At 35.9% G+C, this 26,156-nt stretch overlaps 3 protein-coding genes across 3 annotated transcripts; 1 reads left to right on the forward strand and 2 right to left on the reverse strand.

Moving 5' to 3' along the window:
* Positions 1-3,644: 3,644 nt before the first annotated feature.
* Positions 3,645-5,959, reverse strand: LOC137747843 (patatin-like protein 2). Its single transcript, XM_068487984.1, has 6 exons — positions 5,804-5,959; positions 5,530-5,711; positions 4,902-5,094; positions 4,495-4,656; positions 4,020-4,307; positions 3,645-3,866 (listed from the first exon to the last, which is right to left on the reverse strand). Exons 1-6 carry the CDS (start codon positions 5,915-5,917, stop codon positions 3,645-3,647), a joined length of 1,161 nt encoding a protein of 386 aa, XP_068344085.1. The 5' UTR covers positions 5,918-5,959.
* A 3,430-nt stretch (positions 5,960-9,389) lies between these two features.
* LOC137748379 (patatin-like protein 2) lies at positions 9,390-11,727 on the reverse strand. The gene is made up of 6 exons (XM_068488526.1): positions 11,394-11,727; positions 11,109-11,290; positions 10,612-10,804; positions 10,347-10,508; positions 9,915-10,202; positions 9,390-9,775 (listed from the first exon to the last, which is right to left on the reverse strand). The coding sequence occupies exons 1-6, from the start codon at positions 11,505-11,507 to the stop codon at positions 9,551-9,553; spliced, it is 1,164 nt and encodes a 387-aa protein (XP_068344627.1). The 5' UTR covers positions 11,508-11,727; the 3' UTR covers positions 9,390-9,550.
* A 5,148-nt stretch (positions 11,728-16,875) lies between these two features.
* On the forward strand, positions 16,876-20,509 carry LOC137747583 (phosphoglycerate mutase-like protein 4). The gene is made up of 7 exons (XM_068487715.1): positions 16,876-17,048; positions 17,223-17,301; positions 18,300-18,350; positions 18,460-18,570; positions 18,931-19,062; positions 19,658-19,733; positions 20,085-20,509. Exons 1-7 carry the CDS (start codon positions 17,029-17,031, stop codon positions 20,306-20,308), a joined length of 693 nt encoding a protein of 230 aa, XP_068343816.1. The 5' UTR covers positions 16,876-17,028; the 3' UTR covers positions 20,309-20,509.
* The last annotated feature ends 5,647 nt before the right edge of the window (positions 20,510-26,156 follow it).

The raw sequence follows: 26,156 nt of genomic DNA on the forward strand, positions 1-26,156 counted from the left end.
AAACATACAAAATCCTTTTTCTTTGCCGGGTTCAAGCCCTTGTTGGTGTTGCGCATGGTAGACAACTTGACCGAGGACTTGACAGAGAGCATGTGAGCAAGATGAAGGCTGTGAAGGGCGAGGCGATCCGGTGCTGTCCGTTTTAGGCTGGTGAGGAGGGTGGGGAAGTTGATGGACGACAAGATCTCGTCGTTGATTAGGCGATGGAGGCTCTGAAGGTGTCGATGTTGGGGGATTGCACAGCCGACGGAATTGGGATTAACAGTGAAGAAAATGGTGGAGTGTTTGAGTTCAAATCAGACTGTGAATGTTCAGGTGCCAATAGCCAATTTCAACGATGAATAAAAGTCGAAGAAGATGAAGTTTCAGAATAAATTTTAATAAAAATAATAAAGAATGAATTAATTTTCAATAAAAAGAGCAAGAAAAAAAAATTATGTGTAAAAGCATATAGCCACGTGTCATATGCTTGTTGGTTCGGTATTCCATCTGTCATGCATGAGGCGGAGTTCCCAGAACAAGGAAAATTTTCTTGACTAAGGGAGAATTTTCTAATGTTATTAGTTATTACCATGTTTGGCCGGTGTGAGCTAACCTTGTAATTGTTACTGTCATTGATAAGAATGAGTACGTTTATCAACGATTAAGTAATAAATCAATAATCAACTTTCATGTTCTTTAGTTTCCAAAATTTTATCTACAAATTTTGTTTTCCTAATATTACTCTCTTCTTACTACAAAGGATTCTTGTATACCCAGTTAACTTGTAATCTCTATGTATGTAGCCTTCAAGAAAGAAAAATAGACATCAACGGTTAAACTCTAAATTCAGTTTATCTAAAGATCATAAATTTATTATAATATGAGTAAATTGATAATATTATCAGATAGTGTCTGGTTCTTTCATTTTGTTATATACATTTGGTTTTTAGCTACCAACTATGATGGATGGGGAAACTTACCAACCCAAGAGCTTTAAGGCAAGCTTTGCAAAGTGAACAAATCAAGGCAACTGTAATCTCACATGATTAGGTTTCATATAAGCAACATCACTTTAATACTTAGTTATTAGACAATGTTATTGTGACACAGAAGATTTAATTGGTTCATTGTCATGGCCAGTTGAATATGTTATTAGCTTCCAAGAAACCATTATCTCAGTACATAATTATTCTTTTTATTCTTGCAAGTTGATGTCTTTATACAAAAATATTGCAATTTGATGTCTTTATAAATAAAAAAAATTAAATAAATAAAAATAAATAAGCGTGCAAGCTGGTTGAAGCTACATATGAAGAAGTCGTTACCATGACTTCAAAGTCTTCAAAACATTATAGTACAGCTAGGGTTTCATGCATGTTTTGTATTAAAACAATTTGTTGAGAGTTGGTAAACCATCGATCTCTTTTCTCGGAAAGCTGCTTAATCCTACAATTGTGTCGATAAGTTAGTTTTCAAAAATAATTAATGGAAGACCAATACGCCTAATAATGATCGATCAACCTGATCTATATATATGCTTCTAATTAATTAACATCGTCATCTTCCTATACTATAATATACAAATAACTGGTTTATAATTAATCACAAGGGTACTGACTGATAAAATGAATCAATATCCCTTTCTTTGTATAGTCTGGAAAATTTGAGTTTAAACAATTTTTTTTCAGTCGTGAATAATGATTGAATTTGCATTCAACTTGTAACCCACAAGTGGTTTTTTTTTTTCTTCTGGAAAACAGAGGTTGGGGGACTTTCACAACTTGCAACCCACAACCATGGTGGTCACCGAAGTTTCCCCAGCGAACCAAGGGAATATCAACGCAAATGTTTGGTTTGGGTACGTTTCTGGGATCTTGGTTTGGAATTTTGGGAGCCAAGAACTCTCTTCGAAGTGGCCAGTGGCATTGGAGTGCCCGTAAGACTGATAACACTTTCGAAAGGAAATTTGGACTTTTTGCTGGCGTTTTGGTTGATGTAGATTTATCTAAGGACCAACCCACCTTTGCAGTTGTTGATCAAGCGTACGTTGCAATGGAGAATCAATAGAAATTGGGTTAGAATATGAAGATATGCCGGATTATTGCTACCATTGTGGGAATGTGGGGCAATGATCAGTCGCTGCTTTTGCATGTCTACAGCTACAAGTTTGCGCGACAAGGCCAAAATTTGATATGGATGTAAATGATGGAAAATGTGCTGGACATCAGCGTCACGGTCGTTCAAGGCGGCCTATGCTACTAGAAAACGCCGCACTGCCTCTGTTGGACCATGATTTTCCAATGTCGGAGTAAGGCGGATCAAAATACGTTAGAAGTTCGGTCTTGGACTTTGACAGCCTCCGCAGCGGAGCTGAATAAGCGGAGCAGCGATGCCGCTATCATACAGTTCCTTAATCAGAGATGAAGTCCAACGACTTTGCTGAGATTAACTATGTTTGTTCCGCAAAATACGGAAACTTATCTAGGAAGGAATCATCAAGTTTCCTATAATCTTGGAGTCCTTAAAATCTAAGACTTTGACTGCGCCTCAAGTAATCACATTCCTAAGTAAATGCAATATCGATCCCTAGATATCCTCTGGGATTCTGTTTGTTTAATAAGAATTCTATTATCTTAAAGGGTCTCATCCTCAACTAGTATAAATACACTCTTTTAGGATTCATCTCTAGTAACACAATTATCGCATACTAATTATTTTGCGCACAACTTAATCTTATTCTTTTACCTACTGCTTGAGTCTTATATCCGTACCGTACTTATTCTTTTGCCCATTGCTTTCAGTTTGGGTTTGAAAGTTTATTTGGTTGGAAGTCGATTCTGCTTTGGTTCTTGACTTCTTGCGCAATCCACAATTGGGTCCTTGGCAATTAAGGGTGGAGTGGAGGAATTGCTTGCATAGAATTTCTCAAATGCATTTCCGATCTTCTGACATTTATGCGGAAGGTAATCAAGTTGCCGATGCCCTTGCATATTATGTTTCCTCTTTTACTGGTCTTGTTTGGTGAGATTCTCTTCCTGATTTTATTTGTTGTATTATAATCATGATTATGTAGGGTTTCTACACTACCGATTTAGATATATTATCTTTTGTTGGCCTTGTTATATCTTATATTGGCTTTTGGAGGTTTTGTTTGTTATGACTATTATTATGGTTAAGGTTAGGCTTTGTATCCCCCCTTGACAGGTTATATTCTATCCTATTTAATAAAATTACCTCATTGTCATTTCCATGATAGCACTTTGTGGTTTACCCAAAAAAATGTATTTTTATCTGTTTATAATTCTGAATCTCATTTATATTTAACAATTAAGATGCCATATCAAGCCCTTTTTCCATAATACCATCAAGCTAATTATTTGATGACTAAAATTTAACACAACTATCGAGGAGTTTAATATATTTCTTAGTCAAAGAATCGGGAAAACATTCGAGCTAAGTCACATGATGAAGTAATCATAATTTGGTATATGTTGGACTCTTCATTTAGAGAAGTCGCCCTTTATATCCCAATCAAAACCATCGGTTGATGTGATGCTAAAACTCCAATAAACATGACTATTCTTTATTTTTTTTATCAAGGATTCACAGTTGAGTTGATGAACGTGACAAACATAAAAACAAATTATTAACATCTGCAATCTCTATACTGCAGTCTTCTTTACTTCTGATAACCTTTTGGCAAAATCGATCAGTGCTTCTTCATAGGTACCCTCTTCTCCCTCAGGTTTCTCATACCTTCCGGTATCCAACTGCACCCGTGAAACTGGCTTCTTCAACAACGCATTCCCGATCTCTATAAGCCTCATAAGATTCTTCTCCGTTGCTATATCTACTGATGCTTCATCACCGGTCAATGAGTCATCCTATAATTGTTGCAGCGTTAAGAAATTATTAGCATCATCATGCTTGCAACCGTAAAATCAAACATCAAATTTCAAAATGTTGTTGTTTTAACCATATTTACTTGCTGCATAACCTTAATGGAGATGGCATGTACCACGTTAAAATTAATGTACCTGAATACGTAGATAGTTGTGCTTGGCGTGGACGCATTGGAAGAGGGTGGACACATGAATGTCAACCATATCAGAACTCGCATCGCTGAAAATGTCTACCAAAGGTGTGTTCCCATTGTGCAAGACCCAATTGATCAAACCCCATTTGGAGGCCGTGGCTGCATTGTACTTCTCTTCGAACTTGGCGGTGCCTGTGCCCAACGATAGCACTAACAACCTCTTCGCATCCATCGGATCCGAGCCTTTCCTCAACATCTCTCTATTTATGTGACTTATGGCCATCATTGTCTATACATGATTGATGATTATGGATTAACTTAGCAGATTTTAAAAACTGATTAGCTGTTTTGAAGAAAACTGAATAGCTTATATATGTTGGTTTTGTTAGACATTCACACATGTTAGGTTACTTAATCAATTTATTGATCTTAAAACATGTAATATGTATCTGACTAGAAAATACATAACTACTTACAGGATTGTTTGCAGCAACTCCTCCATCGACGAGATCAAAAGTGCGAGTCCTTCCCTCGTCATCCTTGACATCGAAGTAGTGTGCAGGGAGATAGGTAGGAGCAGCAGATGTACTTACACAGGTATCCGAGAGCTTAGCATTTTTCAAAGGATGATCTTTTGCCTATACCAAAAATTTACACTCACTATAAGAAAACATAACTAGGTTGCTAAACTATACATAGTAAACAATTTTTCTTCAATGGTCCATACCATTGAGTCGTGCGAAAAATAAATGACTTAGATTGAAAATAAAAAATCAAACAGTTGTAAAAAATCAAATCTAACAGTTAAAACACTTAATTAGTAACATTATGTCTACGTAGCACAAAAGCTGGACCTGAATACTGGTGCAAAATGTAAACTTACATCAATGGTGGAGAAGACGACAGGCTGAAGGTACTTGATATCGAAAGATGGAATAAGCACATTAGTTAGAGTGTCTTTGAGAGTGATGTCACCAAGCAGACCACTCAACAATGTGCGCAGGTACTTGCCATCATATTTTGGCCCCATGACAGCACCAACCAAACTTTTTATTGATGTCAACAAGTTTTTTCCTCTGCAGATTCCAGATTATAAATTTACACTAATCAAGAAAAATTAACATATGAATTTATGTGAGACTCAAAACCAACTAGCAAACTGAAAGGTTGAAAATCTTTTAAGCACTGGAAATGCAAGAACTCCGTTCTCCAAAGTGTGATCACGCTCCCAACGTGAACCATCACTTCACGCGTGGCATCTTTTGAGCCTATAACACACTTTTTAACTGGCATTGGTTAACACGAGAGACATGTGGTTGACACATAAGTATACCCTGATACTAGTTAAATGTGAATATTCAACCTAAAACCAATCGAAATGGGTGACGACTAATAAGCTGTTATAGATATCGTTGGTGTTGAGTACCAAGTATGTAATAACCTTTTACATGTTACCCGGTAACAATCTTTTCCCTTGGTTTGTTAAGTTGTTATATATAGATCTCACTGACCTGTTCTGAGGGAAAATCTTAGGGCAGTGATTTAAATAGAAGGTGGTGATGTCCTTTGCTTGGTACATGGGCCGATTGTCTTTGTTGGGAGCTGTAAGCATGGTGGTGATAAGACCACCGGTGCTTGTTCCAGCAATTATGTTGAAATAATCTGCAATTCTTGCATCAGGCCCATCCAAATCCTACTCCATATGCACAGATAATTACACAAGATTATAAGCCAGTAACTAAAAACTGAAAACTGAAACGGTTATCAAACATACATGTAAAGTACCTGAAGCTTGGATTCAAGAAAAGCGAGGAGGGTGCTGGGAATTAGACCTTTAATGCCACCTCCATCGATGCTTAGAACTGTCACTGTCTTTCTCTTTGTCATACAAGTGGACATTTTCAGATTCAGATTTAGTAAAATCAATATCAGTAATCAGCTAGATATGAATTATGATTGTGTAAACAGTTTACTTCTTGTGTTAATTTATAGCAAAAACCCCATGGCCAACTATATTTTGCTAGGCCACGCCTTTAATAATGTGGTCAACGTCTTCGGGACATTTCAATTGAAAAAAATTGTCTTTCTACACACCATGCTCTTCACGCTTTAGGTGCATGGGGACTAATTTAGATCATAACTTCCAATCATGATCGATCACTTGGTTGATAGCTACGTAATTAATTAAATAATGATATAATACTTCATGTTATTTTGTCGTTTCAACCTCGTATGTCAACGAGACACGACGTTCCAACCCAAGGTTACTGATCTCTCTCACATAAATAATAACGCATTATTGATGCATTATTGTTGGAGTACTGCAGATGATGCCTAGTTATTGCCTTTTATTTTAGTTTTTATTTCTTAATTAATCCTAGTTGATGATCGAACGTGGAGAATAGTTTAATCCCTTCAACTCTTCAAAATTATACAGGAGCTTCTTGCATGCTTTGTATTGCTGGGGTAATGCTAGTTACACCCTTGCCATTTTTCCTGACTCATCGGAAAAATACTATAGACAAATTAAGCATCAAATTCAAGGGCATACGTTCAAATCCATTCACAATCATCTAAAAATACAAAAAAAAATATAGCTTCAAAGGTTATTGATAAATATGATATATAGATTAGAGACTAAAGCCCAATATGACCTGTTTATAACTTCCTGAAATATTAAAATCCCATTAAGCAAAAATGAACTCATCACATGTATTGATAGATTACAATTTTTCCAGATAAAGCACCAAAGTTGTGATGGTTGTATCAAAATACCTAATTATTTAATTGATTTTGTATTGCCTAAATAAATTTAATCAAGTCGATTTTTTTCCCGTCATGAATTTTATAACAGAATCCGGGACATTGCATTCAACCAGCATTTTACTGGAAAGAAAAAATGGGGGAATTCTACCCTTTTGTGTGAAAATACACGTGACGTTTGATGTCAATCCTGTGAGTGTGTTCATCTGTCAGTATTCGGATCGATCTGAATCTAATACATATCTTACATCTAAGATACTGGATCTTTTGCCCGATATCTCATAATTTGATTTCTAAAATTTTAAAATTAATTATGTTATTTTATCTGTTCGTATTTGATTTTTTTCTTTTTTTCAAAAATCTGTTCGTGTTTGAATAACTTATTCTATTATTGGCCCTTAATTATATTCAATGCAAACACTGAAGAGTTGAATGGTAGGTTAGGGCAAATGAAAACCATAAGAAATGGTTGGCATCCGAAACTTGTTTTTAACATATTCGCCACGGTGCGTGCTTTGAGCAATTTTTTCTGTAAATCTCGTTTCTGGAAGGGAGCATATATATTGTACGAATTTGTCTGATCATATCCAACAAGTAGAAATAAAAGTAACAATTGGGTATGATCAGAAACTTGAATTCTAACGGACTTCACTATGTGCTACAGCTCGAATCCATAGTCAATCCTATTTTCGATTCTGATAGAAACGGTTGACAATTGAATTCAATTTTTCCCATAATCAATCCAATTTTCGATTTTGATAGGAACAGTTGACAATTGAATTCAATTTTTTCCATTATTTTTGTATCCATAATAGTGTGAAAAGAAGGCCCAACTCCAAGTTGTTCAAGAATAGTGGCGTTGAGTTTCTCGACCGCTTGCCTTAGGATTAGTCAGTTCTATTTCTCAATGGGGGGCAAGGCAAGGCAAGGGATATAACTCTATAGGAAGGCTCAGGGTAGAGAGATAAAGATAGGGGGCGTAATCTTTTTGCGCTGAAACCTTACCCTTATGAAGGCGACCACTTATGTTATTTGTCATCCAAGTATGCTTTGCATTGCAAACAATGTGTGTTGTTGCGGCAAATGTTCATGGAAAAATAAATAAATAAACAAAACTTTGGGTGACGAAGAGTTTTGTCGCGCAAATGATGAAAAAATTTTGTGGTAAAATAAGAATTTGGCGTCATTTTTTGCTTGGCAAACAAATTTATTGCGCAACAAAGCACTCTGTTGCCCTTGAATAAGTGCACGAGAACTACTTTTAGGCTTCGTCGCACAAAGTCTTTGAAAAGGTTTGTGAGACAATAATGGTAAAAAAGAAAGGCGACAAAGATGGAACTTTAGATGACGAAGGCTTTGTCGCGCAAGGATTCACAGTATTCATTAAAATCCCAGATCTGCACCTTCCTCTCCTCATTTCCTCTCTTCCTCATCTTCTTCTCCAATTCCCAACGTTTTTTTTTCTCCTCCAAATTCCAAAACTTCTTCTCCCCCATATCCAAATCTTCTTTCTTTTTTTCTACTCTCACCGTCGACAATCGAAGATATCCACAATAAGTCTCTATTTCTCCCAATTAAGAAAAAAAAATTTCAGGTTATGAAAATTAGTTTTTAAATATTTAATCGTGTCTTAATCTTTGTGGATATGCGAATTTATAGAAATTATAATTTTATAGGTGTCGCATTTGTCCGATAATGCAACCATTGACCATTTCATATATAAGTTGATTTTCATAAACTTATTTGTCCACATCCCATAATATGTAAGATCTCACATCACCCAAGGGAGTGGATCATGTAAGCCTTATATGTATATTCTCATCTCTACCTACCACGAGACCTTTTGGGAGCTCACTAGCTTCAGGTTTCATAGGAACTCAGCGCGAGAGCAATCCCAGGATGGGTGACCCACTGGGAAGTTCTCATGTGAGTTCCCAGTAACAAAACCATGAGGGCATGGTCGAGGCCCAAAGCGGACAATATCGTGCTACGGCGGAGTCGAGCCCGGGATGTGGTGAGGGCCCAAGCCGGGATCTGACAATTTGGTCTCAGAGCCCATCCCTGGCCAGATGTGTGCCGACGAGGACGTCGGGCCCCTAAGGGGAGTGGATTGTAAGATCTCACATTGCCCAGGGGAGTGGATCATGTAAGACTTATATGTATATTCTTATCTCTACCTAGCACAATGCCTTTTAGGAGCTCACAGGCTTTGAGTTCCGTAGGAACTCCAAAGTTAAGCGAGTTCGGGCGAGAGCAATCCCAAGATAGGTGACTCATTGAGAAGTTCTCATCTGAGTTTCCATAAACAAAACTGTGAGGACGTGGTCGAGGCCCAAAGTAGACAATATCGTGCTACGACAGAGTCGAACCCGGGATGTGGTGGGATACCGAGCTAGGATGTGACATAATACCTTTAATCAAGTAGTGACGAGCGGTAGTTGGCATTGTAAGGGGAATCTATGATGATATAATCATATACATATAGGATAAGTTGAGGTCCTTGTCGGTTGGTCCTTACCCAAAGTTTATTGAATCGTAATATATATGCACTTATCTATTTAGCATGTTGGATGTTCCAAACAAAGACAAGTAATACAGATCATCCCATTCAAAATCATCAACAGATTTGATCCCAAAACTCCAATTTCTTATTCAATATTCTTTATTTTTCAATCAAGATTAACAGTGGAATTGATGAACATGATCATCACAAAGTAAACAACAAAGTTTAATAAGATATAATCATATTGCAATCTTTTGCACTTTCAGTTAACTGTTTTGCCTAAGCTTCTTTCCTTCCGAGAGCCTTTTGGCAAACTCAATCAGTGCTTCTTCATAGGTACCTTCTCCATTGGATTCCTCATACCTTCCGGTATCCAAATTCACCCGTGACACCGGCTTCTTCAACAACACCTTTCCGATTTCAACAAGCCTTTTCAAATTTTTCTCCGTTGCAATGTCCACTGATGCCTCCTCACCAATCAACGTGTCATCCTATAATTTTTACACATTAGGAAAGAATTAGCATGATCATGCTTGCAACCATAAAATTTAAAAGTTGCTTTTATACCATATTTACTGACCACAGTACATATATATTTGACGAAGATCATGAACCGCTTATAAAATGTACCTGAATACGAAGATAGTTGTCCTTGGCGTGAACGGATTGGAAGAGGGTGGAGACATGAAAATCAACCATGTCGGAACTTGCATCCCCGAAAATGTCTACCAAAGGTGTGCTCCCATTGTCAAAGACCCAATTGATCAAACCCCATTTGGAGGCGTTGGCTGCATTGTACTTCGCTTCATTCTTGGCTGCGCCTGTGCCCAATGATAGCACTAGCAACCTGGTAGCATCCATCGGCTCTGAGTTATGCTTCAATATCTCTCTGTTTATGTGGCTTATGGCCGTCATCGTCTGCATATGACCGTAGATTTAATTAATTTCCTTAGTGCATTAATTAGTTTCTAATTTTTTTTCTGACAGTCTAACATGTTATTTTCATAACTTACGATTAAAATGCATATCAATTGAGGGTAGATTATCAAATTAAGTACATACAGGATTGTTGGCAGCAACCCCACCATCGATGAGATCAAAAGTTCGGGTTCTTCCCTCGTTATCATTGACCTCGAAGTAATGAGCGGGGAGAAAAGTGGGAGCAGCAGAGGTACTGATGCAGATATCCGAAAGCTTAGCATTTTTCAATGGACTTTCTTTTGCCTGTGCCATGGATTTAAAACTATATAAGAATACCTACACAAGTAGCAACAGCAATCCTCAAAAATTGAGTAAAATTACGGCTTATTCATTGTTGCTGTCTTACATCGATGGTTGAGAAGAGCACAGGCTGAAGGTGCTTAATATCAAAAGTTGGAATAATCACAGTGGTTAGGGTTTGTTTAAGAGTGAGGTCGCCAAGCAGCTCCTTCGTCAATGTTCGCAGGTACTTTCCATCATATTTTGGTCCCGTGACAGCACCAACCATACTTGTTAGTGATGTCAAGAAGTTATTACGACTGCAAATTTCAAATAAATTTATATTAGAACTGGTTAACCTATGTTTATATGTTTATATATATATATATATATATATATATATATATATATATATATGTATGTATGTATGTATATATATGTATGTATGTATGTATGTCCCCATTAATGTCTAGTAAGTCGATTTGAGTGAGCTGATTGATTTGTTCGGATACGCGGGATCATGTGTTGTGACATTACCAAATCCGTACTTGCTACGTCCTACGTACTACAATACTGTAAATTGATACGAAACAATTTTGTGTTAAGTTGTTATAGAACACGAACCTATTCTGAGGGAAAATCTTTGGGGTGTGATCCAAATAGAAGTTGTTGATGTCCTTTGCTTCGTACATGGGTCGGTTGTCTTTGTTAGGAGCTGCAAGCATGGTGGTGACAAGACCACCGGTGCTTGTTCCGGCAATTATGTCAAAATAATCTGCGATTCTTGCAGCAGGCCCATCCAATTCCTATACCATATGCACAAATTAATGACGTTCACAATATTGTAAGACCGTGACTGAAAATAAAAACTGACAATTGAAATGGCTATCGAGCAGAATCGTAAAGTACCTGAAGCTTGGATTCAAGAAAGGCGAGGAGGGTGCTGGGAATTATGCCTCTAATGCCACCACCATCAATGCTTAGTACTGTCACCATCCTTCTCTTTGTCAAACCAGTCGACATTGTTATAACTCGAATTAAAGATCTTGTCGAAATCGAAATATTTTTGTGAAAAATCAGACCTTCTCTGTCGCTTAGATATAATATGAGCAATTGTGATTGTGAAGGAAGCTTGTTGTGTGAAGTGTACACAGATCGAGTATGCTATTTATAGCAAGAACCCAAGCACTCTTCTTACTGGTAGCAGCCATGGCGGCCAATGCTGTGTTGGTGCGCTCTTGGGCGACTAGTCAACACCTTCAATATAGTTCAATCGGTTTGGTCAGAGTCTTCTATAAGTGTACATATTAGTATTCATTAATTTGCTTGGAATTAAAAAAAAATTGAGGTTCTACCATAAAATTAATTAGTAATATGGAAAGCAGCTTAACTTACCTATAAGTTTATATAAAGATTCTCTTCAACGTGCGATTTATTCTTAACACAGGCACTCTAATATGAGACGAATTTTAAAACCTAACACATAAATAATACAAATAGGATAACGTAGAGCAAGTGTGACCGTTAAGATTCACTGATAAGAAAACTTGCTCTAATATACCAAAAGTTAAAATTCCCTCATAAAATCCGATTGATAAATAAAGAGTAGTAATTATTGGGAATTATTATTGGCACTCCAAAAAATCTCATTTTACACTCCAAACTTTTTATAATTAGAAAGAAAAATACATTTGTGAGGAATGTAGAATGAGATTTTTGAAATACTAATAACATCTCTCTAATTATTAATACTTATTAATGCTACTTTATGTATTTGTCAAGTACCGGATGACGTCCAAGTTGTTACATCATCTTCCTAAACACCACATTTTTGTAATGACGTAGAGAAATGATAAACCCATATTTTTACTTTTTTTTTTCTTTTCTTCTTCTTTTTTTTTTTTTGTTTCCTGATACACTTTTTTTTTCATTAAAAACTTCTGAATTGAATAATTCAACAAACAATAGTAGAGCTAGGAATTTTTCATCCGGTGAATTAGTTTATAGATTTAAATCTATATAAACAAATAAACATATTAATGTTTTTTCATAGTATCAGCTAGTTTAAGAAAATCTTCACGAGGTTAGCCAAGAATTTTCGTTATTCAAATAAATTCAAACTTGTAAATGTACAAGAAACGATGAGAAAAAAAGTAAGAAAAAGAGATGTTTTTAAACTGTATTATATAATTAAATTGAAAGAATTCCAATCAATAACTAAATATATGTGGGCTACATTCGAAAATGAATAAAAATTACATGTAAATTTTATGGGAAGTGGTATTGTCACTCCAAAAATCTCATTCTACACTCCTCATAAGTGTATTTTGCTTTCTAAATATAGAAAGTTTAAAATGTAGAATGAGAATTTTAAAGTACCAATAACAATTCTCAATTTTATTTTCTATCAAAAGCTACCTAGGCTATAGCCAAAGATAACCCTTAATATGGCTCCACCAATGTCAACAAAATCAACAAATAGAATTTAAAAAAAAATGTTTATAAGAGGAAAGAAAAAGTGTGTCATTACTATTTTCCATAACGCATATTGGTGCAAGTTGATTTTTTTTTTTTTTTTTTTTTTTTTTTCGTTAATCTTCTTCGAAGATTCGCTCACGTAGAAGCTGATGCTGGTGTGGGAAAACATTATGAATATTAGTCTTCAAAAATTTGGTACCATTCATTGAAAGATGTTAAAAGCAGTGTCGTTTTATGGGAAAGTTTGTGCCTAATGGTCCACTCGACCGCATAAAAGCCAGATTGTTAGCTGTCTCAATAATTAACAGAAGACCAGTACTAGAACCAGAAGACCAGTGGAGATGACATAATCAAGCATGTGAAGTTCATGGTAAAATGTATATTGATTTAATCTTGGTTGAACATTAACCATGAGCTGATAGTTTAGTGGTAAATGATGGATTATAAGACTTCTTTAAAACTAAAAACTGAAGATCTCAGGTTTGAAACATGCTGCTAATGTGAGATCCATACTTGTGGTCAGGGAGGCCTCTGTGAGTCTTCTCGGCTCCCGAAAATGATGGATAACTGTGATTTGTCACCAATTGTTCCCCTTTTAAAAATAAATAAAATCGTGGTTGAACAGTATTTGTGGTTGTGGGATTACATTTTTAAGTAAGCTAGTGTTTATAATTCCAAAGTTATCCCTTTCTTATGGTATTTTATAGTATTTATTGTGACTCGCCAAGAATGATGAATTGCTATTATCCTGTTATCATTGAATTATGTCACATTCACCTTTTGATCTGGAAAGTTTCTTTTGCAGGTGACCGTATGTGTTTGGCCTTTACTTAGATTACGTCGCGTTCACATTAACATGATCATTGCTATAATATTCGGAATAGTTTATTTTTAGGAAGGTTTAATAAAACACTTCCGGTACTATTAACTTTTAACAAAAAATCACATTTATACTTTCCTTGATACTATTCACTATACCTTTAAAAAAAACTTTTCATAAAAAGGGAAGTGTTTTTGGACTTTTCATTAGTTTTCCTTTATTTTATACAAGTCAAAACAATTAACGGTTTATCGTGAAAATGTTACTTATTTTAAGTGTCAATTTGTTTTACATATATCGATAGCTAAATGTTCTCAAATGCGAACTTTTCTAGAAATGATCTGTAGATGATGATAAAGATAATGAACCGTTCCGATATGAAAAGCTTGTTATATATTAACACCTCACATAACCTCACACTCTCAACAAACACATTACTTTTTCTACCTACACATTTTCTACGTGCACCCCAGAGTCTTTACATCTTAGGTGCAAATACATAAGCTCATTCAAGGCACCTTCATTGTGAACCTCAAGGTCAGTGAGATGCCGGATTTTTCTAATTTTATTCCAATACATTTTTGGTCTGATGCCAAAGACCGAAGCGAGTTTGAATCTCTTCTATTTCTCTATCTCTTCATATTGTACCAAATACCAATGTTCTAAAATCATTCTAGCAGCCGCCTAGGCATTCGGCGGTGGAAGCCCGTTAGGATTTGGGGCAAATCATTTTAAAAATCGGCGAGGACCTAAGCGGCCGCCTAGGCTCTCTAGGCGGTCCAGATGACACTAGGCGATGCTCTAGGCTATTTGAAATTCTTGCCATCGCACAAGGTGCTTTGCAACTCTCGCCACCATCGAAGGTTCTGCAACTCTCGCCGCCTCAAACTCTCATCGCATCTGCAACTCCAAGTTCCAACTCCCGCATCGCATCTCGCATCTCACACCTCGCATCTAGCATCTACATCGCAAACTATGGCTGCTTGTTAGAGGTTTCTGGAAAAAAAAAAAAAAAAAAAAGGGAGAGAAAGGGGGAGAGAGAGAGAGAGATAAAGGAGAAATAGTTGTTTTGGGTTTTTGTGCCATGGGCTCACGGGAAGGGAATAGGGTTCTCTTTCCTTTTTCCTCTTTTTTTTTTTTTTTTTTTTTTTTTTTTTCTTCCTCCCCTCCTATTTGAACAGTCATGGTTAAGTCACGTCAACATCTTATATATTTTTTTTTTATAGAAAAAGAAAGATAAAATAGAGAATGTGAGAGGAGGGGAGAAAATTCTAGTCCATGGAAAGAGTGAAAAATTAAAGTAGGAAGAGGGTTTTTGTTTGACTTTGCCACGTGTGTGAACACAAGGGAATAAATTTATTTTTAATGGGAGAAACCAGGTACAATTGTTTTTCAAATGAAAAGCAAAGTCCAAAAATGATTAATATATATGAGGTGAGTAAATGTTACAAAATTAACAAAAAAAAAAATCCTAAAATTATACACATATACTCATATTTTATAATATACATTATAAATTTATGTAAATCCGCTTAGGCTGTCTAGGCGCTAAGCCCCAGCCTGCCGCTCAAATAGCGCCTAACGTTTTTCATAATCTTGCTAAATACTAAAGTCCTACATCACTTAATACTTGGACAATGTGATGCCAACAATTGTTTGATCCTATTTGCACGTTTTATGTTCATATTGAAAGAGCTAATTGACTATTTTTGCTATATATCAATAAAGAGTTAGTTGAGAAGATATTGTCCACATGAGGAGGAGTGTCATTAAGTGAGGAAATACATTATCGAGACCTTCACAATGCAGAATTTGCATGGTTCAATACGAGGGAGAGTGTCATTAAGTGAAGGTTGGACCGATTTCTATTCACTTTACATGGTCCAAGAAAGCAAAAAGGATTATGGGTGAAAAATTAAACAACAAAGAAAATGAAGTTGAACTAATCATAGTAGTTTTATTTGTTAGAGTTTTGTTTTACGTTGAAGGGTGAGAGTGGTTTTGAGAGTTGAAGAAGATAAATAATCTTGGGAGATACTTAAGAAGATAAATTTGGGGTGTATTTAGATTTGTATTTTTATTTTTTTAACCTTATGAAGTCGAAATTGTCATTTCATATTAGAGTATGTAAGTCATTTAATATTAAAATTTTAACATGAGATGTATCTAACATTATGTACGGTGCTAATAAAAAAAGCCAATATGAGAACAAAAAATCAAAACCAAAGTCATTTGCCCTAACCATTTTATTATAATAAAACAAAGAATTTTGTTTAATTAAATAATTTTCCTCTAAGTCAATTTTTATTAGTTTCTCCCACAACCTTAACAAAAGTTCTTGAAGGGTTTATCCATAAGATAATGGTTCTTGGATTGGAAGAAGTTCAAGCATAAGATAATTTATCATACAACAAATGCAGTATGTTTGAACATTTTACTATGCTATGGAGTATCCTATACACAGAAAATTGTGGCCATTAGGTCTTAGTCATTGGATTTTTAAACGGCCAAAAAATCTTGATACAGTGTATAGGATGAGCCTAGTATTAATCCCGCGTTTTATATATTACAACATCAATTAGGACACTATCATGTAGCTGAAATTGTTTCTCTAATTGGGATGAGGGAAGTATTGTCCTTCCAAAAATGTCATAATCCACCCCTTACGGATGGAAAATAAATAAATAATGGATGAGTGCAAAATTATTTTTGGAGAGCTAATAATAATTCTTAAAAGTAAATATGCGTTTATATATGAAATGACAACATACGAAAACTAATTCCTAAAAATTGATATATATTGTCAAGTCATATATTATCACTCATGTGCCATTTTTTTCAAAACCTATGGACAAAACTGATGTCTCGTTTGATAACAATTTTCATTTTAACTTTCTCATTTCTTTGAAAAGTACAAACAAAAATTGAAAATTAAAATCGAAATGATTATTAAAGTCATTTTCCTAAAATAACATAGTTTAGCCCAATAAAAGACCATTACTGTTCATATGTATTGTTTCCATTTTGGGCTTAGCCCAACTATAAATTTCGCTTGGCGGGCAACAACGAATTAGACTCCGTGTTTTCTTCCCCCGGGAATTAGATTCTTCGTCGACTTGGATCCTGTAAATTAACATTCAATGCAATGCGTCCTCCCAGTCTCACACAACCCCCTTGCGCCTCACGGAGCTCGCAGCTCAGCGTTGACTCGGTACGGCGGCGGCGGCGGCAGTTCCCGATTCATCCATGGCGGAGGCCGATTCCAGGTCCGATCTCCCTCTCATTCTCCTTGCACCTCTATCCTCCGTTTCCTTCCAATCGTATACTTGGTCAATTAGGGTTTGTATATCAAGTCTTTGATTGCTGGAAAAGTAATAAATTGAAAAGTGATAGCTTTGGATTCAGTTTTATTTATTTTTAATCTTGTGGATTTGATGCAGCTGTGTGACTTCGGATTACGCGGAGATCATCGTAGTTCGTCATGGCGAAACGGCCTGGAACGCTGAGCATAGAATCCAGGTTCTCTTTTTCTCTTAAACTGCGTCGTTTTGTTAGTTGTTTGATGAGTAGAGGTGCATGATTTAGGTTAGCTTGTAGGCTCATAGCACAATCTAAAAAGTGATGTTCATAATTCTAAATTCTAAATTCCGCAGCTTGTTTACTTTGCGAATCTGCGATAATATTGAACTTATTAAGCAAATAGTCATTAAGAGATAAAAATGGTATGCAAGACTACAGGTGACGCAGTGTGTAGATATTCTATCAGAAATTGTTATGGGATTATAATGTTGTTTCTTATCCCAACGGACATTTTCCGCTAGTACGTGGCTTTGTCATTGGCATTGGCGGTTAATGAACATTTTCCCCTGAACTTTGACCCGTATTTGTGTTTAGTTCTCCTAAATTTCGAAATGGGTCACTTTACCACCCTGAACTTCAGTTAAATGGTTTAAAGCATCCCTTGGCATGACATCCGTTATCCTTCCTGTAAAAAAAGGCTATGCATCACACGCACCGCCCGTTCTTAGAGGCACTTCTGTCACTGCAAAGGAACCGCACGAGAAAAGAGAATGAGGTGCTTTAGACGGCTGCCTGTGGAACACACTACATTTCTCATTTTCATTTTAAGTAAGAGAAACAAAATCAAGTGTGTATCGATTGGTGCAATGCCAAGTTTGGCATTGGTTTCCATGGCAGCTTCCAGGCTTGGGTTGCTATTGTAGCTAAAAGAAATCCTATAGAAAGAGTGGCTGGCCATCCTAAGAACCTCATTATTTTTTTTTTTCTCGTGGTTCCTGTGGACAAAAGAAATATCCCATAAACAAGGCCAGGTGCCTAGTATGTTTTCATTTCTAATGGGAAAGGTTACAAAAATTATGCCAAGAATTTGATGACATTAAACAAATTCAGGGCTAATGTGAACTGAACTGGACGAGCAAAGTGAGACATGAGTAAATTTCCTGGATCAGTAGTGCAATTTACTCTTCTTATCTATAAATTAAATTCATGTTGTGCAGGGGCATTTGGATGTTGAATTAAATGATGCTGGGAGGCAGCAAGCAGCAGCAGTAAGTTACAAACTATATATGTACACTCTATTTTAGGAATACATATGACGGTTTTAAACTTATGCTTTGCTTGTTAATCTTTGACAAAGTTTTCGTTTACACCCTCAAGGTGGGTAATAGATTATCAAAGGATCCCAAAATCTCCCTTGTATATTCTTCTGATCTGAGTCGAGCTTATGAGACTGCACAGATAATTGCAGCCAGGTGTGGTGGGCTAAAGGTAGGTAGTCTTTTTGTACCTCCCTGTTGCATCTACTAAAGCAGATTCCATAAAGTAGCGGGTTTGATTGCAGTAACAAATAATGTAATATAGAGGGCCAAGTATTTTCTTGATGCTCTAACTAGAAAAACAGACAGATATGAAATTGGAAGCTGCATGATATAAATTTACTGTGGTTTGGCAATAAATAAAGTAAAATTATGGAGTCAAAATCTTGGTAATCACCTCATCTAAATACATGTCACCGAAAATTGGAATTGGATAAATCAATTTTTTAATATGAAGCCAAATGCATAATTTGGTCAAGAGAGTGTTTTTATTCGTTATATCACATGTAAAGACTGTTGGGTTAAATTTCAGGTTGAAACAGATCCTGATTTACGCGAAAGGCATTTAGGTGATCTTCAAGGACTTGTATACCATGAACTTGCCAAGCTTAAACCTCAGGCTCACCAGGCCTTTGTATCTCGTGAGACATTTCAAGAGATCCCGGTAAGCAATCTTCTTGTACGTTAACAGTTGGTACTTCTTTGAATTCTGTAAGTAAAATAGTACTCCAATGAGAAATTTTACGGAATTGGTCTGTGTGCCTTAATTTGGCTCTATTAGGCTTTATAATTGTCAGCTTGGCTTGTAGCCTAGCTCATCCTATGTAGGTATAAACAGGGTACCTCCTGCCCACTACAACTAGTCTTTTGCAGCTGGAGGTCTAGATTTGGACTGTCTTTCTGAAATCTTGGTACTACCTGTCTTTGCATCCAACAGAGGTTGATGTTCCAGTCTCTGGTTTGGCTTGGAGAGAGAGGACTCCTAACATCTAAGATTGTTTTATTAGTATTGTTCTTTCTTGCCTAATCATTCAATAGATGTCTAGTTGATGACCGTTATCTATGGACTCTGCTGTTTTTTTGTAGTAATGGGTAGCGTCACATGGCATGTTATATCATGGTTGAAAGAGTGAAAAATCTACCAATAAGTAATTATGATAATGGGTACCCTAAATCATTCTTCTCAGGGGCATTAATTTTCTTTGGACATCACAGTACAAATTTATGTTTATTCCACTATGACTATTCTACACATGCAGGGTGGTGGAGAAAGTCTTGATCAACTTCATCAACGCTGCACGTCTTCATTGCAGCGAATTGGCAGTAAACACAAGGGTATGGTATCACGGGGGAAGGTGTCATTTGTATCTTTACTGATATGGAAGCTGTAAAATCTTTAATCAAGTTTAGTTAGTTCGTGAACAGAATGTTCCAATATGCTTTTCATTTTAAGGTCACATGAGTCCATGAGCAAAACTAATAAGTTCCTTGTTGAATGTAGCTCAGGTCATAGAATGGAATCGCTATTTTGAGTTCTGACTGTTGATACTATTTTTGTATAAACTATTCTAATGCAATCAAGACCCTTTTTGCCTCTCAAATCTAACTAAGCTGCAATAACAATTGCCAATTTTAGATCACAAATTACAACTTGAATGCTTATATCCTGGTTTGTTTCAATTGCAGGAGAGCGAGTAGTTGCAGTCACTCATGGGGGGGTCATCAGAACACTTCTCAAGAAGGGTTACGCAAATGGCAAGTCTGTAGGCAAAGTAGGCAATGCATCGATCCACATATTTCACTTGTACGATGACGGCAAATGGACCGTGAAATCCTCAGGTGATGTTAGTCATCTCAACCAAACAGATTATCTGGAGTCAGCTTTCGGTGGGGATGAAAAATCTGGTTAGTTCATGTTTGGGGTGCTCTCGCAGTTTATAGTGATCAATTGAATGCTGGAAGTACCTAGCACTTTTCAGTACTAATTTCATTTAGCTGATGCTGAATTATTGCAATAAGTGCCGGCCATATGTTCTTACAATCTAACGATAACAATATGTTGTATTGATCGATATGATTCTTGGCTATGTTGCACGTTGCTTGCATCTTCATTTAAGTTGCCCACTTTCACAAATCACAAGCAGAATGCAAGTTGTAGAATCCTTCACCGGACGTACTACATGCAACCCTAAAAACCACAAGTTGGACAATGCTGACCCAGCGACCCGGCACCACCTTTCTTGGATTGGAGGAAGTCCAAGCATAAGATATGACTATGAGATTGTACTTCATATAATCTTATGAAGTACTTTGGAGTACCATAGAAAATTGTCTCTCTAATTGGAATGGAGTTGTTCTGAGATGAAAAATTCCTTAGGATGCTTATGTTTATTAGAATGGAAGCGGTTGTAGGCTGTAGCTCTGATTATGATTTGCTTTCGGCTTTTGGCTTTTGGTTTTCTGTCATTTATTGCTGGGTTTATGGAATTGTGAAGTTGGTGCAAGGTGGTTGTCAAGTAGATCATTTACAACGTTTTCTGACCGACCGTTTAGAACAGTCATGCAAACCTCCATGTCCATCGAAATATTGAGGAGCCGTGTAAAAGGTTGCTGGGTACAACTTAAAATGGGCAGTGGACCTGAAGTTACTATCAAACCTTCGGAATCTGCAAACATATGATTATAGGTTGCTGGTACTACGATTTAGTGGCATTCTTTTTTACTTGTAAGCGAGAGGTTTTAGGTTCAATTCTCATCAAAGGTGAATTTGAACCACATTATTGTTAATCCATTGTGAGGCTAAGTCCACCCATCTCCCCTTTAGTGGAGATAATATCGTTTATTAAAAAAAAAAAATGTCAGTGAACCTAAAAATAAAAAGGCAAGTCGTTATCAAATGAGTCCTAAGGCGTGCAAATTTGTTTTTCCCTATCATAAAATTTGATATTTAAACAAAAATTAAACACGATATGTTGTACAGGTGATATTCTACATGTCAACTATAAACAAAAGATGTTAATTGGCAATAGAAAGGATATGTTCAACTATAAACAAAGGATATGTTGTACAAGCAATATTCTACATATGTCAACTATAAACAACATGGTTCTTGAAATTTACATAACTCATCATTTTGGTCCATGAGATTTGAAATCAATAAAAGTGATCCTTGAGTTTGTCCACCATCAATCATTTTGGTCCTTTAATGAAAAATTATATTGAATAAGGACCAAAATGACAAAAATACCTTCAATTTAATAAACAATGGGCCACATGATTTGATAAAAAGTGAGGGTATTTTTGTCATTTTAGCCTTTTTTAATGGAAAATTTTCATGGAATGATCAAAATGATTGATGGTGAACAAACTCAGATACTACTTCTATTGATTTCAAATCTTAAGGACTAAAGTGAAAAGTTATGCAAGTCTCAAGGGCTATTTTTGTTAAAAAATCTTATGCAAAACTATAACTTTCAACCATGAGATTTATATTCTCAACAAATAGATTCCAAAAGCACCATGATTTTGACCGTAAACATAATCTTGCTAAACAAATGAAAGCAAAAGAGCATCCGAATATAAAAGCATCATCATAGAGCAAATTGACCTTGTAAAAAGATTGATAGAAAATGATTCAATAGCAATGATATATGTTATTCACTTTTTCTATGTTTTCTCATATAATTTCGTAAGCATGCGCGTCATGGATTGCGTGGGGGTTGTTCATCATGTATGTAATTACAAAATACTCAGGAAGTTATCCAAACGTGGACAACTTTTTGAATTTTGTCCACTAGAGAGGTTTGAGATCCTCTTTGTGAGGATTTTGTGATTCTCAAATTATGTACGTTTATCATATATCATGCGATCATAAATTATTTTAAATACTTTTATTTAAAATCAAATATGAATAGCATATTATATAAATTAAAAATATTCATTAAAAACTCGACTCAACTTTTTATAAAACAATTTTCACAAGCAACCTACATGCTACTTTTAAAGGTCACTGTTGAAAAGCCATTGCTTTAAAAATAAGCAGGATATTTCATTTTACCATATTTTTTTATAGCTTAATTTTAAAGTGAAATAGTTTTTGGTAAAAAAAAAAAAAACCCAAACAGAGCCTTAATTCGATTAATCAAATAAAGTGATTTTCATACTCTTTTTAACTTCGTGTCCCAATCCTCTTTGTGAGGATCCGAAAAATCCATGATACGTGTTTGTTCATCATATATTGTATGGTTATAAATCATTTTAAATATTTTTATTTAAAAATAAAGATAAATAATACTTGAGAAAAACTGTTCCCACAATATACATTAACAAACACAATTCACAAATCTACAAGACCCTCATCAATAATACACCCATCTTTTTATTTCTGTTTTCTCTTTCACTTTCCACTGAAATATCAATCTTTTTGACTTCTGCATACCTCTAAGATGCCTTTCTGACTTGACCACAAACTGATGGAAGTATTTTATAATTTTATCTTATAATGCCAATATCTTTGATTATATGAATGATGATACATTCTTATGGTCAACCGTAAAATACTTTTCATGCATCATGTTCTCAGGTTTTTTTATTTTTATTTTTTTCTATTTTATTTATTTTTCCTTATTTTATTTATTTTCGTTCAACGAGTGCGGCACCGCCCACCACCACATCCACATGCTTAACTTAAACCAGCAAAATCGATATTATTATCGGCAGCCTAAAACATGGTACATTGTATGCTTTATGTATATGCCATTGTGGAAGTCAGTGCATGCATGAGCTAGCCATCCCCCCTTCATTTGGTGCCAATCCAATGAGAGGCGTTGAGGTTGCACAAGTGACTCGTAAAATCCTACTCATATTTCTACACATTTAGATGCCCTTATTGCTGGAGAAATAAGGAAAATTTGAGAAAGGGAGGTGGTGGGGTGAATGTACGAGAGTTTTTAGTCTCGTTCGAAGTTCTGTGTTTGACTTGTTTTGTTGCAATGTCAATTCGATCAACAAATAAAAGATGTTATTATTGTATGTGATCGACTCTAAAATTATTGAATAATTGCTACCTGCTAAAGTACTATGCATTGGAAACATGCTAAAACACCATATCTCATGGATCAATTGAAGCACTCCGGTCAAAAACACATAGATCAACCCCACACAAGTGAGACTGTGGGAGTCACAACACATGACAACCATCTATATTTAGGCTTGGTAAATAGATCGTATTTGTTATGCTTGTGTCGTTTTTATGTCATGTCCGTTATCTTAAAGGGTCGTATTGTGTCAATCATGTTATCTTAACGAGTTCTTAACAGGTGACCCAATAATGGCATGATTCGTTAAGGGGTCATGTTCTTTCGTGTCCGGTTAGCGGGTTATGTAAGAAATCGTCATGAATATTGTCTAGATTTGGCAAACAATATTTTATTTGGTTCTTAATGGGTGATCCGACAACGACTAGACACGTTAACGAGTTATCTGATAATGACCTGATACGTTAACAATTGACTTGAAACCTATTATTTTCGTATCGTTTCGTGTCAGATTGACAAGTTATGTAAGAAATTGTGAGGCCTACATCTATTAAATATTATACGTATAACTAATGGGAGATCTTTCTCTAACCTGAAAACCGATGACAACCAGGCAAGTGTCAACGGCACAACAAACCTCACGAATCTCTTGCCCAAGTCTAAAAAATCTCCAACCATAATTTTATAGAAGGGCAGTCACTCTTACATTCTTTTATGCAATTACCATTCACTACTCTGAATACTGTTAATGTCTACATGACATCTTAATCACTGTTTGCTAAGCGGCGGAAGTTCTTCGGCCGGTACTATATCGGTAAAGATAGAGAAATTAAAATTTTAAATCAAATTTGTAAATCAAATGACGTGTCGTCAATATAAAATAAGCATATTAATCGACACTTGATTAATAACTCAATCATCAACAACCACATCATTTAATTTACACAATTTAGTTTAAAATTTGGGTAAATTACATAGAACTATACCTCAACTATTAGATCATTAACAATTTTATACCTCGTCTTTAAAAAGTTTCAATATCATACCTTATCTTCAAATTTGTTGCAATCTCATACATTCCGTCAGTTGTCTATCAATTCTTCTGTTAAATGCAGACGTAGCATGAGGTGAGGCCCACTTTATATTAAAAAAATTAATAAAAAAATTAAAAATTAAAAAAAATAACTGAAACCCAGATCCCATCACCCCCACCCCTCAACCCCCAAAACCCCATCCCTTTCATCATCTTCATCTTCCCATCCACCGCCCCTAAAAACCTTCCTTCCAAACCCAGAACCCCACCCCCACCACCCCCGCAACCCCCCATTTCTCCCTCTCGAGCCTCCCACCCACCTCATTCTCCTCCACTCTTTTCACCTTCCCTCCCATTCAAAATCTAACCAAAAAAAAAGAACCAGTTAAGGTGGTTTGACTTCGACAGGAAGGATAAGGTGGTCCGGGGAAGGAAGGGTTGGGTGGGGTGCGACGATGTGGACAATCTGGGTTCAAATTTGTTTCTGAATTTTTTTTTTTTTTTTTTTTTTTTGTTAGATTTTGAATGGGAGGGAAGGTGAAGAGAGTGGAGGAGGGGGAGGTGGGTGGAAGGCTCAGGAGGGAGAAATGGGGGGTTGCAAGGGAGGTAGGGGTGGGGTTCTGGGTTTGGAAGGAAGGTTTTTTGTGGGGGAGGGGGGTGGACGGGAAGATGAAGATGATGAAGGGGATGGGGTTTCGGGGGTTGGGGGTGGGTGGGGGTGATGGGATCTGGGTTTTGTTTTTTTTTTTTTTTAATAATTTATTAATTTTTTTAATATAAATTGGGCCCCACCTCGTCATCATTTAACAGAGGAATTGACAGACAACTGACGGAAGGTATGACATTGCAGCAAATTCGAAGATAAGGTATGACATTTAAACTTTTTAAAGACGAGATATGAAACTATTAATGACTAATAGTTAAGGTAGTTCTGTGCAATTTATCTTTAAAATTTTGATTTGCGTAGCATTACTTTTTTTTTTTTTTTTTTATTCCCTACCTTCATCTCCATATGCACCTGCTGAATACATTGAAGTCAACCTCATCCATTATTCATTGGTCAAAGCTTCGTGCATCAACAAAAGAAGCGGATCGTGGTAACCAAATTTATGTAAATTTGGACAAAGGTTGAACTAATAAGATGCATCAAATGTTTGGATGATGTTATATACAATGTTCTAAGTGGGTGGCTGAATCATGAGACCATGGTGTTTGGTGCGCAACAAGATGATGGATAATGAATGATGTTAGATTTTGGAATTAAGTTTGACATTGTAAGTGGGGAGTAATTGGCCCCTATGGGTTTTACAAGTTTATTTTATTATGAATATTAAATTTGACAAATGGTTTGTAGTTCAGTTGGTTAAAAGCACTCGTTCTTGCACTCAAAATTCTATGTTCGAATCTCTCTCCCTATAATTTATATAAATTTAGAGTAGATTATTTCATCGTTCATTGAAAGTGATCATATATAACATTGTTGCCGATTTCATGTGAATTGGAAAACCCACACTTAAATTTGACATCATGGTTTGAGATCAAAACACTAAAAGCACATTTTATTCATTGTCGCTCTTGATATTAAATTTAATAGTAAGTGATCACACATTTCTTGGTAAACAGGTAATTAGGAGCACATTTAGGATCAATTTATAAAGTCATTTTGTAAATTCATGCATCATCTAATAA

The sequence above is a fragment of the Pyrus communis genome, chromosome 10 (assembly GCF_963583255.1).
Source record: "Pyrus communis chromosome 10, drPyrComm1.1, whole genome shotgun sequence".
NCBI classification, from domain to species: Eukaryota; Viridiplantae; Streptophyta; class Magnoliopsida; order Rosales; family Rosaceae; genus Pyrus; species Pyrus communis.